The sequence below is a fragment of the Copadichromis virginalis genome, linkage group LG18, assembly GCF_057382275.1.
Source record: "Copadichromis virginalis isolate Kocher_CV1m ecotype Utaka linkage group LG18, C_Virginalis_male_GT1.1, whole genome shotgun sequence".
Lineage (NCBI taxonomy): Eukaryota > Metazoa > Chordata > Actinopteri > Cichliformes > Cichlidae > Copadichromis > Copadichromis virginalis.
The window spans coordinates 17,371,386-17,389,580 of NC_140635.1; the positions used below are offsets into that span (position 1 = coordinate 17,371,386).

At 41.1% G+C, this 18,195-nt stretch overlaps 1 protein-coding gene across 1 annotated transcript in view; it reads right to left on the reverse strand.

Annotated features, from left to right (window-relative positions):
• Positions 1–491: 491 nt before the first annotated feature.
• The window catches only part of agap3 (ArfGAP with GTPase domain, ankyrin repeat and PH domain 3), a 73,079-nt gene continuing 55,375 nt past the window's right edge, over positions 492–18,195 (reverse strand). Inside the window, exons 14-18 of the mRNA XM_085439988.1 lie at positions 15,412–15,566; positions 14,836–14,926; positions 13,856–14,078; positions 4,477–4,732; positions 492–3,507 (exon numbers count right to left, since the gene is read on the reverse strand). Coding sequence (XP_085296114.1) covers positions 3,283–3,507; positions 4,477–4,732; positions 13,856–14,078; positions 14,836–14,926; positions 15,412–15,566 — 950 coding nt within the window. The 3' untranslated portion in view covers positions 492–3,282. The remainder of the gene's footprint in view (positions 3,508–4,476; positions 4,733–13,855; positions 14,079–14,835; positions 14,927–15,411; positions 15,567–18,195) is intronic.

An 18,195-nucleotide genomic window follows, 5' to 3' on the forward strand; every position in this document is an offset into this window, starting at 1 on the left:
CCATTTCAAGGCAGCGCAGAGGGAGGAAGAGGAGAAACTAAAGAGAAACCAGGTGATAAAGAGCAAACAATGCTGGCCAACAGAAAGAGGAAGGGGATGAAGATATGCTGAGACAAGATTAGCAGGAAATAAGAAGTGGATTAGTGAGGGCTTGACTCCTCTGAACACAGATCTTTCAGTTTTCCCCACAGTGTTGTGCTGCCTGACACTAAGCCCAGCTCTTTATCTTAATCCTCTTTCAGCAACTGTTGGGGGTCCCTCGAGCAGGAAGTGAAGAGGGTGGTTCACTTACCTCGAGGCAGGCCTGGCTGAGTTGTTTCGGACACGAAGTTTGATGAAGGGACACGCAAAAGAGGAAACGCGACTTCTAATTTGAAAGAAAGCCTCACCTTCACCGTTAAGGCACAGCAAGACAAGAGATGGGAGAGACAGGAGTGTGATGGATAATGAGTGAGCGACACACACACACACACATACACAAGACAAATGCGTTGATTTCCCTAAATCCAGGGAAGGCTACATCGTTTTTATTTGAGTGTTTATTAATAGGTCAACTGTCAGCCAAGCATCCAAGCATACAACAAGTTATTCTTTAGCTTTTGATTCACGTTCTGAATGTAAAGGAATTACAATAGGAAAATGAGCAAAAAACAAAACAAAAACAAGAAAATATATTTACATACTGCATTATAAATATGTTAAATGTACATCATTATACACAAGTACCAAAGATGGTCGGATAACGGCAAGACCAAACAGAAGTACCTTAAAAAAATATGCCAAAGAAGAAACAAACAAACAAAACAAAACATATCAAAATACGGTTTGTTGGTCAGGAAGACCGAAAACCATTTCAGTTCAGGAGTTTGTCTTCAGATAAAAGCATTAAGCTAATATTTACACTTCATCTTGTTTTCAGGGGAAAAACAGGCAGATTTCTAGTGTTTTTTTTAAATCATCTACAGTATGTAAATAAGGGTAATCACTGTACACGCTTAACTCCTCTTACTGATCCCCTTGGACAACAAAATGCACTCAATGAAACAGGTTGGTCAAGTAAAGATCAGAAATAAGGCCAGTATCACATTACAGTACTAGTAAATTCAAAGAAGTCAGTTTGATTTCTTTTGGGGATGTCTTCAAAGATTAATTTGACATTTTATTAAATATGCTTATGCGCCTCTTGCTGGGAGGAAGACAGGAAGATCGATACGACTGTTAGGTGTGCATAAACTCCAGAGCAAGAAACCCCAGAAATATAGGGACGTATGGAGTAACTTCTTTATTAAGCCTAGTTCCATCGTGGTAACGGCTCTGTAAACAAGGTGCAATGTACCTAAGTAGAACCTTTACCAAATGTGGTTGATAACTACTTCATATGGCTGCTCTGGAAAAACATCTGTACACAATCTTCCCATCAAGAAAGCAAATAAGCATATATTTTTTTTAAATGTCAAAACTTTCCTTTACAGTATCTCCATCGCCTGGATGAACAAAACCCTCTTTTGACCCCATGGTCATTTTCAGTAGGCTCTGAAAACAGGAATACTGTAACGCAACAACGAAACCATGTAGATAAGGTACCAAGTTCATAACTTGCTCTGTAAACAAACATTCTGCCTATGTAAACACGTAAAATCAAGATGTTTTAAAACCTCACAAATGGCAGTTTAATAAAAGGAGAAATACACCCACATTGTGCCGACTCCATCTAAAGTCATTTTTACGTCCGAGTCCCACTTACTCTAAATGAGCTGGCTCATCACGTCTGTGGAATACTGTACATTTGTAATAATGCAAACTAATTATACTCGTCTCTCTATATATATGAACATCTTTGCTCATTTGAATCCCTAAATGTCTCACGTCAGTCACGTGAATGCGCGTTGTTAGCTCCCTGCTTTCGGGCTGACAGGTTCTCAGGGGGAGAGCACAGAGGTTTAAGGAGAAGGTAAAAGGCTGCTTCTCATCGACTAAGTTCAAACTTCTTATAAGGAATAAGGCAAAGGAAGAAGAACTACTTTTTACAGTGGTCTGTACATTGTTACACAGTTATGATCCCAAATCGTCACTGACAGTTTCTGTCTCCTCTCTGGCGTCCTTTCAACAACAGAAATGCCCACGAACACGCGAGCACAGACGTATCGTAGCGTTGTGTACGGACGCACGCGCGCGCGCGCACACACACAGTACCAGTATATGCATTTCACAGCAACAACAGAGGAAGTCTTCTTTAGAGTACCAAATACGACAGCCTTCGGCCCCAGGAGGCGAGTGGATATTCCAGGACGCTCACGGGATGAAATTGCGCGAATCTGTGTCAATTATCAACACAATCTTGTCATTTGGGAAATTACTCCAACAAAAAGATTGTAATGGCACAATTTCACTGCTTTAATCAAACCTTTGAATCTGAATGAATTCTGATTGAAGAGGAACGCGTACAAAGCCATGTGGCTCACTGGTCATAAAACATTATGCCCTTTAATTCCTTTGTAGTCACGGACACTTTTACCCGAGCATCACAATAAGGGTGGCGAAGGAAATGACTCAATTTCACCCGATAGGAATTGTGCAATCAACTCCTTTATGATGATCTGAATCCATTTCCCTGTAAATTAAGTATCTAAATCATTTGGACTCTTTAACTATAATTGCTTTGCCTTTGTATATGAATAGTATGTCAAGAGTTTGATAGCTGTGTTGAAGACATGCATCATTACGAAAGCCTGCAACAGCCACTGATATCAAGAGAGATTTAGTTTCTTTCCCACATCAGTGTTTTGTCACTTCTAAAACTATTCTTTACAGTTTTATGTTATTACACTTAGGATTGGAAATTTGAAGGAAGTTTCTCATTCACACTGTATAATCAGTTCACATCGCAGAAGGGGAAGACATAAAAAGGAAATGTTCAAGCATTAAGGAAATGCTTTTCGTAGAGTAGGTATGAATGCCAAAGTAAGTCATTTGTTTGGTTGACGCTTAAAAAACAAAAAAGCTTAAAGCTCATCGTGATCACTTCAGACCGAGATTGAATAAATTTAACAAACAACAGGAATAAAAAATAATAATATAAAATAAACAATGTACAATGTCCGAAACCCCAAACGCTCCCGCTTCTGTCAGCGCGGTGGAATATCTGCAGTAGGTCCGTCACTCCTGATACCTATCCGTGCGTACTGGTTTTGGGTTACACAGTGTGAGAAACAGAGGAGGAAGTACTGGGAGGAGACACGGGTGGGTTTAGGTGGGTGCTCGTCTGCAGCTGCTTTCTGGCTCCTACATGATGCTGATACTGCGGTTGAGCTCACACTGGGCGTTGTTGTTGTTGATGTTGGGGTTGCGGCGGCTCATGTTGGGTGTGGGCACGGAGGTCAGGCTGCTGGTGTCGTTGGGGCAACCGTGTTGGAGTAATATGTCCGCGCACTCCTGGCTCACAGCCCGCCGAGCGTAGGACAGCGGCGTTTGGCCGCGGGCATCTCGGCTTTTCACATCCACACCGTACTGTGGGAGAGAATGGTTGGCAAGAAAAGAACAAAGGCCAAATTTAGGACATAAGCATAAAGTACAAGTAACTACACGTTATTTTTGGCACGTCCTCTGGAATTAATGCTTATGATTTAGGTTCATTGATTAGATTTAGTAATAATGTGATACGTTTTTGATTTCCCTGAAAGCACTCTGTGAAAAGCCCTTTTTTGGTGGGGTGGTACAGTACTGTGCAGTCTTGAGCCATCCTCCACCCCCCATTTCTTTGTATTTTGCTAAGAAAGTTGGAAATACAGCATATAAGAAAGACGTTGTTACATCTGAACAAGCACAAAAGCCAACATTTGGTATGAACACCTGTATGTATGACACAGCCTCTATTAGGCAAGCTTTGTACATTGTAATGACCTCCTTATGTACTGAGACCTGTTAGGGCTGATTTTCAGTCCAGTTCTTGTATACACTGTTTTCTCCTTATCTCCTCTGTACATAGTGATGATGACTAATTAAAAAATGGTTCTTTGCTAAGTTGTGAGTGCCGTTTTTATACTTGAATATACTATAATATACTTGAAAATACTAATATTCTATAATATTTTGCCTCCTACATTTGCCTTCCCCCAAGGTTCTCCTCTTTTTTTCCACATTGCCAAATGAATTCTTCCATGTTGTGAAATTATGCCCAGTTACTCACTGAAATACCTCTGTTGTCCATCCAATTCAAAATGCCACCTAATACTAAGTACTTAAGTGCTACTATTTATACCAAAACATACAATGAAACAGTAGTTTGTGTAGATTTCCAGATAATTTCCCCTAAAATCCCTTTTGAATTACTTTAAAATCATTTAATAAGTAAATTTAAAAATAATTTTTCCATGACTGACAGTTGCAAATGCTCTGCTGTGAAAGCAGAATTCACTGCTTCAAATGTTCATCCACCTTTAACAATGCTCCCAACAACGCTCAGTGGAGCCCACTCACCCAGATGAGCAGCTGTGTGATGACTACATTGGCCATAGCGCACGAGAGGTGCAGAGCGGTGCGTCCATCTCCATCCCCGTAGGTCTCATTAACCTCCTCCTTGGTGCCATGGGCCAGCAGCAGCACCACCAACCTTAGGTCATCCTCCACCACCGCCCGAAGCAGCTGCTGCCCCAGAGGCACATCTGACTGGGGCAGTCCCACCAGGAACAGCTTCTGCTCGTACTTGGCTCGGATCCAGCGCTCCTTCTCTTCCCTGGAGGGAAGGAAATGACAGGGGCAACGCAGGTCAGGCAGGGTGAAACATGACGAACACGCTATGAGCAATTTCGCACCCAAGTTAAAGAACTTTCTCGAAACGTATCTCATAATTCAGAGGCCTTGACGTAAAGGCAAAGACATGTACAAAAGGAGAAATGCAGACACACAGGGGAAATATTAGAGTAATTGGCCTAAGAGACTCACCGGAGTGCAGTGACATTTCTAAATTATTAGAGCACAGGAAAGTGACTAGCCTTCACTATCACAGTGGGAAATAATACAGCAAGATGTGCTGGAAAGATGAGAGAATGCCAAAGGGTGTGACGCTTTGGGCAATATTCCAGTTTCTAGTGATTATGGTCGTCAGCATGACCGTTAAAGCCTGGCCAGCTTTCTAAAGGTTACACATCCTGAACAGCATGTCTGCTGTGGACAATACGGGAAGGCGGGGGACGTATTTTTATCAGCACTGTCGGCTGTCAGTCTGAACTGGTGGATCCCCTCCACAAAAGAGGCAGTGTGTCTCAGAGCCCCAGTCTCCCTTGGGGTGGCTGGGCCCTGAGTCAGATCGATGGGGCTGAATGGCAGCCAGAAAGGGACAGTGGGATGTGGGGCTCCTTCACTCCAGCCCGCAGCAGAGAATAGAGGATGAGGGAAGGCTCCATCCTCTATCACCAGGCAGAATTCTATCTATTGCTCTCCATCTTGACCCCCCATTTCATTCTGTGCCCACATACAAACTGTACAAATAGGAAAGGGGGAGAAAAAAAAATCAATATCAATACGCGAATGACTGAGCATGCCCAGTGTGGTACTAACCCGGTGACCCTGTCAGTCGGTGTGATAAGAGGAGCAAAAAGAGGCTGTTGTTTGGATTTGTGGGTGAGTGACAGAACGGGGAAGGTTTGTAAGGATAAGTTAAAGCAGCAACGCTGGCTAGAGTGACAAGGCTCTCGTGGGACTCTCTATCAGCGGGTCGAGGCATAGCAGCAAGTACAAACGGATACTCTAACTCAATTCAACTGTATTTCATCATCAAATAATGGCCAGCTTTCATCATCATTTATTAAAAAATTACCTTTGGATGAGAAGTGGAAGAATCTGTCTCTACACAGTGAATAACATTGTGTATGTATCAGCTTACTATAAAGACCTGGTTTACACAAATGACGTAAGTCAGTTCTACATGCTCTGGTTTAAGCTACCCATCATGTAAGATTACATTTGTGAGTTTTGTTAGTTTATCTGTTAATATTTTCCACTCTGTAGGTCCCTCGCCAATTTCCCCACAAACTGAAATGCCCAAACATAGCTCACAAATATTTTTTTTTCTTTCCCGAACAGCTGGATATTTCTTGGACAGATTAAAAATCTGTGGGTTAATAATAATAATAATAATATTTTTATTTGTATAGCACTTTTCAAAAAAATAGGGTGCTTCACAGTATTAATAAAACTTACGCAGTGAAGATAAGTACATATATTGAAACATACAGACACGTAAACAGACTTACGGTCAGACACACATACGTGAAAATAGTTGCAAAAAAATGGCCGAAAATAAAAGGGGAAAAGTTTAAGGGAGCGCTAACCAATAAAAAGTCAATTAAAGCAAATAATAAACTTTTGAAGCACACACTAATTTATATCAGCAGAAGTGCATTCCCTGTGTTCATCATAGGAAAGGAACGTTTATACAAAGTGTTTTCCATCAACAGTGCAGCTCTATGGTATGGTCAAATTTTTGGCTACGCAGATACTGAAAAGGATAATTTCACTGTTGTTTTTAATCTATTCACAGTATTTTAGCAACAGATCCTGTTAGCGAAATCTCAATCAGAAACAACCATTTTAAAAACAGCAACCAAACTTCGCCACTACTTTTTATTGCCTTAGCAGCCCGGTGTCGAGGCTGCCGACTTACCGCAGACAGCAACTGTGTTCAGACTCATATGTCAGCTGCCAGGCTTACTTCACAAAGCAGTCAGTCTTGCACAGAGCAGCCTGGCACCCGCCCTAACTACAGGAGTTAAGGATGTGATGAAAAAGGGGCAAGTCTTCTTCTATCAGCACCCAAGCAGAGATTGATTAACTGCAAAAAAACCCAGCAGCTCATAAAGCTACTTAGCCCGCATCTCAAAACAGCCTTAAAGTAATTGCTCCTATAGACACATGGGTACATTTTTTTTTCATTATGACCTCAAAGGGAATGTGGTAATGTAATGTAATGCAGCAATGACGGAGAAAGGGGTATTCTGTGAACAACAATACAGCCCTAATAGCAGGCAATTGCTGTGGCTCAGTTTTATGGTGTAAGACCTCCATCAATCCCTACTCAGTCATTATGTGGGGACAAGCCGGTTAGCAAATCAATTGGCCTCAGAATCGGTGGTCTGCTCAGAACAGGAAGGGGCCGTCCTGCCGTCCACCATTATTTCCCTTCTTTACAGCCAAAGACATTTAAGTTTGTCAGAAATCTGACTGACTGGCTGTAATCCCGAAGGCAAACTCTACAACCTTTAACAAAAATCCGAGCAGGGTTAAAAACAACCTGTTGGCCAAAGTTTGCTTCAGAGAGCTGGACGCTGAATGAGATGCTGAATCCGTAAAGCCCAGTGAATTGATATGAGCTAAATGAGGCAGAAAGTTAGCACCAAGATGTGAAAACAAAAAGGCTGAGGAGAGCCATTAGGAAGACGTCAACAACTCAGAAAGGAGCCCTGAGGGCACTTTGTTAGCCCTCACTACGAAATCAGCCCTGGAGACCTGCAGAAAAAGGCCTCGCTCACTGCTGATGCTGTGCTTTAAATTCAGCAAGAATAGACAGACCAGAAAAAAAAGCTAGAACAGCCAGGCAGTGGTTTAAAAACAAAAAAACCTCAGCTGCTGCCACTTGAAAGAGTGTGAAAGGAAGTGAAATGGTAATCCCGCCTCTGTCTTTTGTTTGAAATTGAAAAACAATCCAAACAGAGGCAGGGTTTAGACAGTCGGGGGGGGAGGGGGGGGGGAACTGAGACCCTTGAAAAGGACACTTCCTCACCGCAGGAGGAAGAAAAATAAAATCAGCAGATTTCGCATGTCAAAGTGCCAGGACAGAGTAGCAGGGGAGGTAAAGAGGGAAAGGAGAGTGAGCTTCACAGCATGGGGGGGAATTTTGAAAATTGAACTGATGGTTAGTTCTCTATATACGAGCAGACATCTAAGCACACAGACACTAATTTCCCCACCCAGGCTCGAGCACATAGTTGTTCTAAATTTCTCTGTCGCTTAGGGATTAGAGGGGATCTTAAGGTTCCCAATAAAAATGCCTGCGCCTCCAACCAAAAAAAGAAGAGGTGTTTGCTTCGCCGCAAACTTCCTCCGTCATCCAGAGTTATCTCACGGCCGATCACTGCTGTTTAACTTTCTTTCGCTGGCTTTGATTCCAATGTAATCTTTGGGCAAACATCAAAACACTTACTGACTCTAAAGTGGAAATGGGATTCCTGCTTAGAGCTGGTGTCCCCTTTCATTTTCCTATGCGAAGCCCACCTAGATAAAAGCAGCCTTAACAGTGGAGAAAGGCCTCTTTTATAATTCTATTAGAGCTCCGTCCCTCCAGCTCTCCGTTGAGCAATGGATTCTGACCCTGACTTAATTAAGTGGCAAATGGCAGAATGATTCTCCTAAATCCAGCCCACGGAGTCAAGAACACATGACTGAATTCAAATAAAGAGGAACAAACAAGGATAATTAGTCAAGCCTGAAAGACAAAGGCAAGCAGGAATTTATAGGAAGGGAAGGGAAACTGAGACAAAGCGGGTGGAGCCAACGGTGGAGGAGCCACAGGAATGACCAATCTGAGTGCCTGCAATAGTGGTGCCTTGGCCTGGAGGAACAGGAGGATGGCCATCGCACATCTTTCACATGCCGAGTCCTCCTAAACTATCAAAGCGTCTAAGCTCCTCCCACTCGTCCATGATCATCCAGAGTCACTGTGGATACATCAAACAGACGCACTGAAGGGTGGAAATGGCAGAGGGAAGGGTCTTTGGGTTTGACCAGCCTGAACAGACTTCACAGTGGGGGTGGGCGACTTGTATGGGACCAATTCCCATGCAGCCAGCAGCTTCACTTCCACAAACCGAGGGGTGGGTGTGTGTGTGTGTGAGGGGAGAGTGAGGAAGAGGGGCAGCAGCAGAAAGACAGAGAGGGGGCTCAGAGGGAAACTACTGAGATGAACAAAAAAAAAAAAAAAAGAGCACACAACAGGGAAAGAAAGCTGGGCCCCAAAGCATCAAAGGTTGCTAAGGGCAAGAAATGAAGGAGCAACACAGTAAACGCCACAGCAAGAGTGCTAAATAAGGCCTCCTATGGTCCAGCGGGTTACACTGTAGACACGGTGTGCTCTGCTCTGAGAATAACAACACAAAAGAATTAAGACAAATATTTTACAAGTGGAATTGATGCTGCTTCTCTCGCTTCAAGAGTGCGGTCTGAACAGATGACCAGAATTCAAAAGGTTGTTGTGTTGGGCTCTAAAGAAAGGCCAGTGGAAAAGCATCTGGCTGCTGTAGGCAGGCAGAGGGATGAGTTGAATATATTGTGACATTAATGAGGTTGTCAGCCTCCTCATGATGGAGTGGCTGTGTTTTTGTGCCAGCAAGACTAACACCCTTAAATGCTCATGCTGTTAACCCCTGCTGAACCCTCGCCTCACATACAAAGCTGAGGGGACGACGAGCACATGCCCCCCTTAAGTGTGCGTCCCAGTGCACGCAGGTTTTAAAAAAAAAATCTCGATCACATAAAGCAGTTGGGTTGGATTCTTTTTCTTTATTAGTCTTTATTTTTTAATGCTAACAATATTGAATCTTAATTTCATGGCTTAGGCCCCTTCTTCAATGAAGCAGTCCTTCCTCTATGTCCACCTGGCCCTGAAACCCGGTGGCATGTGGGCAATTAGTGACTACAGTACCACTTCTCCCACACAGGGCTAATTACTGACCTGTGGGTTTCATTTAGAGAGAAACAGAGGCAGAGGACATGGTAAGGCCCAGTCATTCATTTGTCTTAATTAATTACCCTTTCCTCCACCGGGGCTCCTGGCAAGGCCAACTATTCTAAAATCTCTCTGGTGAGTTGGTGTTCCCGCACTCGTAACCTGTGAGTAGCCTGGAAGCTTTGCTCCATGTTTTGGGAACTAATATGCAGCACAGAGGCCAATCTGGTGAGATCCTAAAACAGAAGTTTATGGCTGATATTATTATTATTATTTAAAGCAGCAATAAAGAACTTGGCAGGGCACGCCAAGGTGGCACTGCTGGAGCAGAAGGGGTTAAAAAAGGCAACGGGGCCAGGTTTGGAGAGGTTAGCGGTGTGATTCATTTTTATTACCACGCAGCCCCTGCAGGCGGCAGGAGTGGCAAATTATTTCTGAAACAAAGTGGAGGGCTCTCATCAGAGCTATTACCTGCCTGTGGCCGAGGGCAGCGCGGAGCCTACAGAGGGTGACAGTGAGAGGCCCACGTCAGTGAGGGATAGCCGTCCACATCCGTCCACGCTCCAGGACATCTCCCCCAAATGAGTCTTGGTGTCTTGTGTATGTGTTTCATTTTTTTGTGTGTGTGTGTGCGCGGCAAAGGATAGGGGTAAAGTTAACCGCGAGACCTCTCCCACAGTTTCCGTAAAAATAATCTGTAGTGTTTTTCTATCACAAACATGCCACGCAATTAGAGGTGACATGCAAAACACAACGACTCCCAGGTGCTAATTAAAAGAACAACTCCCCTGCAATATGCTGACTGCAGAGATCAGCCACAATGCACAGCTCCCGCAGATTTATTATCACACATTTAACTGTATCCTGGCCAGATCTGACTTCTGCTGTTAGCATGTTGGCACTACTTGATACTGAAGAAGCTTTACCGCTCTACCAATAAATAATTATTTATAAATCTGCTGGCTGTAAGGCGTTAGCACAAGAGCAGTTTAGTTAATCGAACTGCTTTCCTTGTTTCGTTCTGGGAAGAGATCCTATAAGATGAGGACTAAAAAAACTGAAGAGAACACGAAAACCAGCAGACTTGGTGGCTCATTAGAACCTGAAAGCCCTGAGCATTTATTGGTGGATCAATAGCAGTTATAACTGCATTATAACAAGCCAAAGAGACTTTGTCTAACATGCCTATTCCAAAAATATTCAAATTTAACACCAACTTAGAAAACATTGAGAAATATTTATCTAATGATAACAAAAATCCTTTAAATGCACGCATACTGGTGCGTGGGTATTTATTTGTGAATTACATTAATTGCATTATTCTCACACGGACAAAAAAGTCTAGTTAATAGCTCATGCTTAAAAAAACAAAACTACAGCAAATAAATTACTACCATTGCAAATGATGCTTTATTGGTACCTTGCATTCTTCTGCAAAAGCAGGTAATCCTACGTACATATCCATGCATATTAACACGCTTTCTATTATGATGTCTGTAATCATTCTGTTCTACGCCAGCAATTGCACTGCTGTGCAGATCCGCGTACGACAAATCTATATATTGTGTTCTTTCGCACCCGAATATCATAAGCTAAAACAATCTTGTGGATGAGTGCTTTTAAGTTAAATCTCAAAAATGCAAAAGGGGTAAAACTAGTCTTGCAGGAGACATTCTATCAGACGCCGACTTGATATTCAGGTAGTTACTGAATCGTTTAGATTAGGTGTCACTAATGTTTAGTAGAAGTCAGGAGCCATACACCGCCTGCCTGGGTGCCATCACAAAGCTGCTGCATGTCACCGGTGTGACACAATTAAAATTCTCCCTTATGCGCGGTGCTCAATTTAAGAGAAGCACCCACAGAAGTGGCGTCAGAATTCAATAAAAATAATAAAAGAAACCGCATCCCTTTAAATTGGTTTGAATTCATCATTCAGGATAAAGCAAAATAGTCCGATGCAAAGCAGAGCAGAAAGTCCAGAGCATCTAAATGACCGGTGTCCATATATGATATTTCCAAGTTCTGTTTTTTGGCTAAAGATTAGTTATCCTGCAAATGAGATTTATTGTTTGACAGTGAAAACTAATGGAGATGCTGCTCCGGGATAAGATCGGATTTTTTAGACAATGAAGAACCTTCCTGCTCAAGGCGACGTGCGACTGACAGCGGTAGGGAGAGAAATCAACATCAATAATCTTTCATCAAGTCCACAGTGGAGCACTTTCACACAGATACCATTCAATAAACAACTGTAGGCCATCATTCAGGTCTGAACTGGCCGGAGAGTCAGAGAATGAATCCAAGAGGAAAAATAACTGAAAACTTGCTCAATGTTGCACAGATCATTTTATGTGGGCCAACTGTGAGCAGAAAAATATGCATTTCCTAAAGAAAGTAGTTCATAAAGGATACAATTTGCAGTTTTACAGCCTTATGCTGCTTTCTTATTAAGAGATCTAAGCTATAATAAGTGATTTCAAAGGTTAAACTCACAGGAAAAAAATACTATGAATTAGCAGCAATGGAGGTTACACTCATAATTAATGAAACTCCAACAGTAAGTTTTGGCATGTAGCAACAATATGTTATAAGTGTAATATTAACTGTTTATATGCCACTTTTGGCTTGTAAATAGCACCACTGTAAACAAAGTGTGCACTGGCCTAAAATGCACACATCAATCAAGCCATAGTATCACCCGAAGGTTGGAATTAGGCCGGGAACTGATGACCGTTTCCACTCATAATCACTCAAGTGCTTATTAGAGTTAGAGGTTTCAACCGATTAACCTATTTGTAGTCCAAAATACTACAAAAATAAATGACCAGCTCATCAAGCTTTCATAGCCCAACGTGACATCTTCCTAATACATTCTCTTCCACACCAACAGTTTGAATTTCACTAAACGGTTCAGGTACTTATATCGTGCTTTAGTTGAGCACTCAAACCACTTTCTACTGCAATTCACCCTCTTAGTGCTTTTATGTAACATTTACACACTCAGACTCAGGGTTCAGTATTTTGCCTGAGTATATGTCGACACATGAATTGTAGGAGCTGTGGAATCGAACCTCTGACCTTCCAACCAGCAAAAGACCCGGTCTATCTCCTGAGCAACAGCTGCCCCAGTGCAATAGTCCTTTCATGTTACAAAGTAGGACCATTATAAAGTGAGAGCGGTTCATTTATGTTTAACACATTCTTGCTATTTAACATATTATACTGTCTTAATCTACTAAGCATTGGCTTAAAATGACAAAACAAAGATGTTACACCTCTACCATGTTAAAGTCTGTTACATTAAAATTTTAAACCTAACCACTATTTATGTTTCATTATAAGACAGGTTGGCCACATTGATTGGATACTATCAAAATACATCTACGTTATCAAGTTGGTATGAAAAATGTTTTCTAATTAGTTTGCAATATTGTTAATGCCATATTGTTTTAATTTTATTATATATTTAATTAAAATTTGGAAAGATTTTAGTCTCTGAAATGTAAAAACAAAGGTACTAGCAAAGAAAGTAACCAGACGTCCTGCTTTCTTAAAGTTACAAAGCTGTGATGATCTAAAGTAAAACACACTGGCTTTGCAAACAGTGCTGAGAAAGTCCCAGACTTATCGGCACATGCTGGATCTTAAAAGAAAGCCTGAACAGAGAGCTGTTTCAGATGTGGTTTTGGTTTGCTAATTTTCTCTTGATTAGTACTTACATATCAAATGACAAACATGATGGATATGAAGCTAGTCAGAGCATTTATCAGGCAAGTGCAAAATGATGTCACATTCCTCTGGTGAAATATGGTTTTCCAGTGGACAGAGGGTCAGAAGCATAACAGAGACTGTTGATAACAACAAAGCAGTGACTGATACAAGAGAAGCACAGCGATCAGTGTGTACAGGATGGACTGACGCTCAGACATAAAATACTGTGTTTTTGGCTCAATAGGCTGACATTTATGGACCCCTGGTGCTTCTTATGGAGCATTTTGCGATGTGAATTGCCTCTGTTCAAATGTGGGTGGCTAATAAATGGCAGCTAATGGAGAGAAGACAGCGCTGCCTTCTCATTCTATAATCTCTGCACGCTTCATTAAGCAGCACCTTTATTTGTAGAAGTATGCTAACCTGGTGCTGTCGCTCCCTGGCTTGGTGTACCCCTCCAAAGCGCCTTCCCACACACTGTTGGCCATTGCGTTACCGATGGCAGTCATCACCATGCTGAGCTCCACCGGCCAGTCGTCCAAGTCAAGAGAGCGCACGCGAGACAGGTGGGTCCCCAGGTTCCTGTGGATGCCTGAGCATTCGATGCACATCAAGGCACCCAAGTTCAAACTGGCCCAGTCGGGGTCTGCGTGACAGAAGATAGGAATTAATAAAAAAATTAAAAGTATTAACAAGAGATGCTTTGAAAGCCTCACCAGGAAATTTGTGATGAACCTATTTTGAGTATGGTTTAATGTTGGTAACCTCTTCAGGGAAAAAAACCCAGTACAATTAAATTAGTCAGACAAGAATAATCAGTATCTGCCAAAACTGCAAGATGCAGTACTTCTAACAGTGCTGAATACTAGTTCTAACTTGAGAAAAGCTGGTAGAAATGACTCGATATCAAATAAAACCTTTGCAGTTGCTGTTTGGTCCCCAAAATGTAGTTTTTTGCACCTTCCCAAATGTAGCAGCACCTCCAAATGCAAACCCAACCCACTTTTATTATCTAATAATATGACGTCATAATTTTCATATAGCATTACCAACTCTCCTACAAAGTGTTTAATGTTCTAAGTGGACTTTTTTGTGCCCTGTTGCACTGTAGGTGCATTGTATGGAAAGTTTTTAAAGTATTTTTTGACAAAACTAAGGAATCTGGTTACAGGAGTATGAAAACTGAAGTTTTTTTTTTGTTTGTTTGCTTTTACGCACGACGTGATAAATTAAAGATTAAAAAACCCTCTCAAAATCTTGACCTCTACTACCTTTTGTTATGTCACCAAAAGAGGGGAAGAATGTTGGGTTTTTTGTCTTTAATCTGTTCCTTTAATATCTGTATTTCATATGTAATAGACAATGTGTTCAGATGTGTTTTAACCGTAGAGAGTTATACTCACTTGGTGCGTCACAGTCCACACAGAAGCTATTCCCCCTCATGTTTCGTATGGACTGAATGGCCATTGCATCACTTTGGCTGCCCAACCGAGACTGTGAGAAATGAAGGTGAGAATAAATCAACGGGAACTAATTATTTCACTGGCGATCACGAGAAAGCAAACAATTATAGCTGGACTCAAATTATAGACAACAAGCAAAGGGAGAGAGAAAAGGTTTTTCAAAGTCTCGGGAAAAGACACAGGCAGAGAAAATATGAATATGAAAATTAGGATGTGTCTCCCCAGTATGCTGACACAAGCCGTGTTCTATCTCTGATGTCTGTCACTTCTAATAAGAGATCCCCCACACTGCGGTGCACCTGTCTGACAACCTCCCACATGTGACAGCTTGAAGTGGGGGAAGAGAGGAGGGTGAAGGCGTGATAAAGGTTGGAAAGAAGGAGAAAAAGAGGAATGTAAATTAAGTGGGAGAAATGTAGCACGATGATGACGATCACGACGATGTTTTGATTAGATGATAATCGCCAACCCTGTCCAGTTCCTCTGATATTCTTTATCCTTCATGACAAACTGTACCTTGTTCTTTATGCTTTCACAAGACTGCAGGCTGGCAAAAATCTGGCTCTCGATAGCTTGGACCCACAGTTCCCTCTCCTCATACGTGGACGCTTCAAAGTTCCACGTCTGACCAGTCAACGACACAATCACGAACTCAAAGGAATCCTCTTGCTCTGGAAAACAAAACAAAAAAGACACACAATATATTAGTATTGATTAGATAATTAGATGCTTGGTAAGAATGTGTATAAAACATCTTTTGGTCATTTTAGCCTCTTTTAACAATAAATAGTACAGATAGACAAGAATTATTGTATGAGAGTGACGTGCTGCAAAGTTGACCAGCTAATATATTAGCTTGACTTGACACTGATAGTCATGAATTAGACCTAAAACAGATGATTTGAAGTTCAGCTCAGAAATCGGTGACACATCCAACGTTAAACAGAAAAATTGTGTTGGTGGTTCAACTGGAAACACATTGCTAAAAGACAATCAGAAACCACTGGAGACTCAGAAAAAATACTTATACCGCATCAGGGTCACAGTCACTGCAAAGTTAGCTTTATAACCTGTAGAGTCTCGAGCATTATCTGCTTGAGGTTGCTAAAGTCAAGGTCACCAACTTTCACCTCCCCTATTTGAGCTCTACAGAAGCTATCTGTGCAAACACATCGATAGACATTGCTTATTCTTTGAGTCGTCAACCCTTCTGTAATCAAAGATGCAACTAAATGATGCTTTATCAGAGGCAATCTCACCAGCAGACACATTTGTTCTCTTAAAACTCTGGGATTGGTCAACTCTTGCCTATGTCTTACCAGAAAGACTAGTCTGGGAGGCAATTGTCCTCTACAGTTTTTGATATGAGGCTCTGGCACTGGTCAGGTTAGTTAGAGCAGAGCACCAGAAGAATGGCATTACAGCTCATGTTCTTACTTCTTAAAGCAGAGACTGCTTTATTGACAGTTACAGAGTTCATTGCTTAAAGCTGACAATGTGCATTTGATAAAATGATGTTTGTACAGCTCTCACTTCAATATGATAGCCCAAGATTAGCTCTCGATCTTTATTAAGCATCCTCTGGATCAAAACAAAAAGTAGAGGAGGAAAAATATCAATCCTGTTCCTTTTTTTTATTTATGTGTTTTAAACTTAAAACTTTAAAAAATGCTTCCCATGATAATATAAAATATATCTATAATCATCTGTGGATTCACTTTAATTATATTATTTAGCTATGATTCACTATACGAATGTAAACAATGAAGCAGACAAACAGTGGCAGTATCAGATGTGATGCTTAACATTTTGTTGCAAGTTTTTTGTGCTATATTTGTTTTTCCTTTTGAGCATTTTAAAGCTAATGTGGTACTGCTTTCCACGTGTGTTCTTTCAGGAGGCTTACTAATTGTCAACAAATGTCCGATATATTTATGGATGTGGAGTAAGCAGCCGCTCCAAACCAAATGCGACATCTAACTCGTGGACACAGTCAGAATTTTGCATTTCATGGCTTTGATTTGAATAACTTAAGCAGTGACTTGACTTGCTCAACTCATAGAAGAGACTATCTTGGTTCTCACCATAGGAATTTGATACTTACTTTGACTAATCGCACTACAACTTTAATGGCACACGCAACTTTGCCCAGTTCTTTTTTGGAAATGGTAATCTAATTGTTTGTGTGTGTGTGTATAAATATTATTTTAATTAACACACCATTTTGGTAAGTTTTTATAAACAGAAACTGAAAGGCACTGCCTCAGATCTGTCACTTTAGCCCCAGTCACAGAGGGAACCACTAGTCAATAAGCAATAATGTGTGGGAGCACCACTTACATTTAATTCCTGTGACACACCTGCCATTCATTAGAGTGATTTTGCACAGTATTATAGCAGGACTTAAATTAAATCTTAGACAGCTTAAAAATGTGTCTAGAATTGAAGATTTAGACTGTCGGAACACCAATTAAGGCCAGATTTGGGTTTTCATGCAGAGTATACCATTACTAGCTTTCAAAGAATTTTTGTAGATGTTTTGTATTGTTTGTAAATTAACTGCCACATCTCCAGCAACAGTTATTAGTCCAAGATAAGCAGGTGCTTATAAATATTTGTGTCATATATCCTTAAAAATTATTTTATGAATCGACTGAATGCTAAAATCTACTACCAAAAATTTAATCCTTTATCCCCCAATTTTTCCTCCTCGTCATAACACACAGATACATTTTTAAACCAAGCTGCTTTGAATCCATTTTTCCATCCATTCACTGTGTTTAACTAAGATTTATGAAAATGTCACCTGTCGTTTGCAAAGAAGAGGTCTGACACAACATATGTTCCAACACATGCTGTAATGATTCTGCTGTTCAGCAGCAATTCATTAACTCTGTACTGTACCCGTGTAACGTCTCTGGTCTCTGCACATGCTTGAGCTCATAGCCAAATGATTTGTAATTACCTAATTATGTCTATGCAAATAGTCATCTCATTTGCATAAACCATGCTTGGAGGACTGGAGGCAAATAGACACAAGAGGAAGGGTTTTTTCTTCTTCTCCTCCTATGTAGCTTTTATCCAATGGAAACAGTTCTACTGATAAGCTATCTGTGCTGCTGTTTACTGCCAAACGTGTTGACATAATTTACCATTAAATAAGTTTAAAAGTTTTTTAATTGCACAGATGCATTGATGCTTTTACTGCAATCCATTCCGAAATCTGAACACAAGGAGATGCTTAACAATAAACGGCTTCTGTATGAGTTATAAAATGAGGGCTATCACATGGCGATAAGA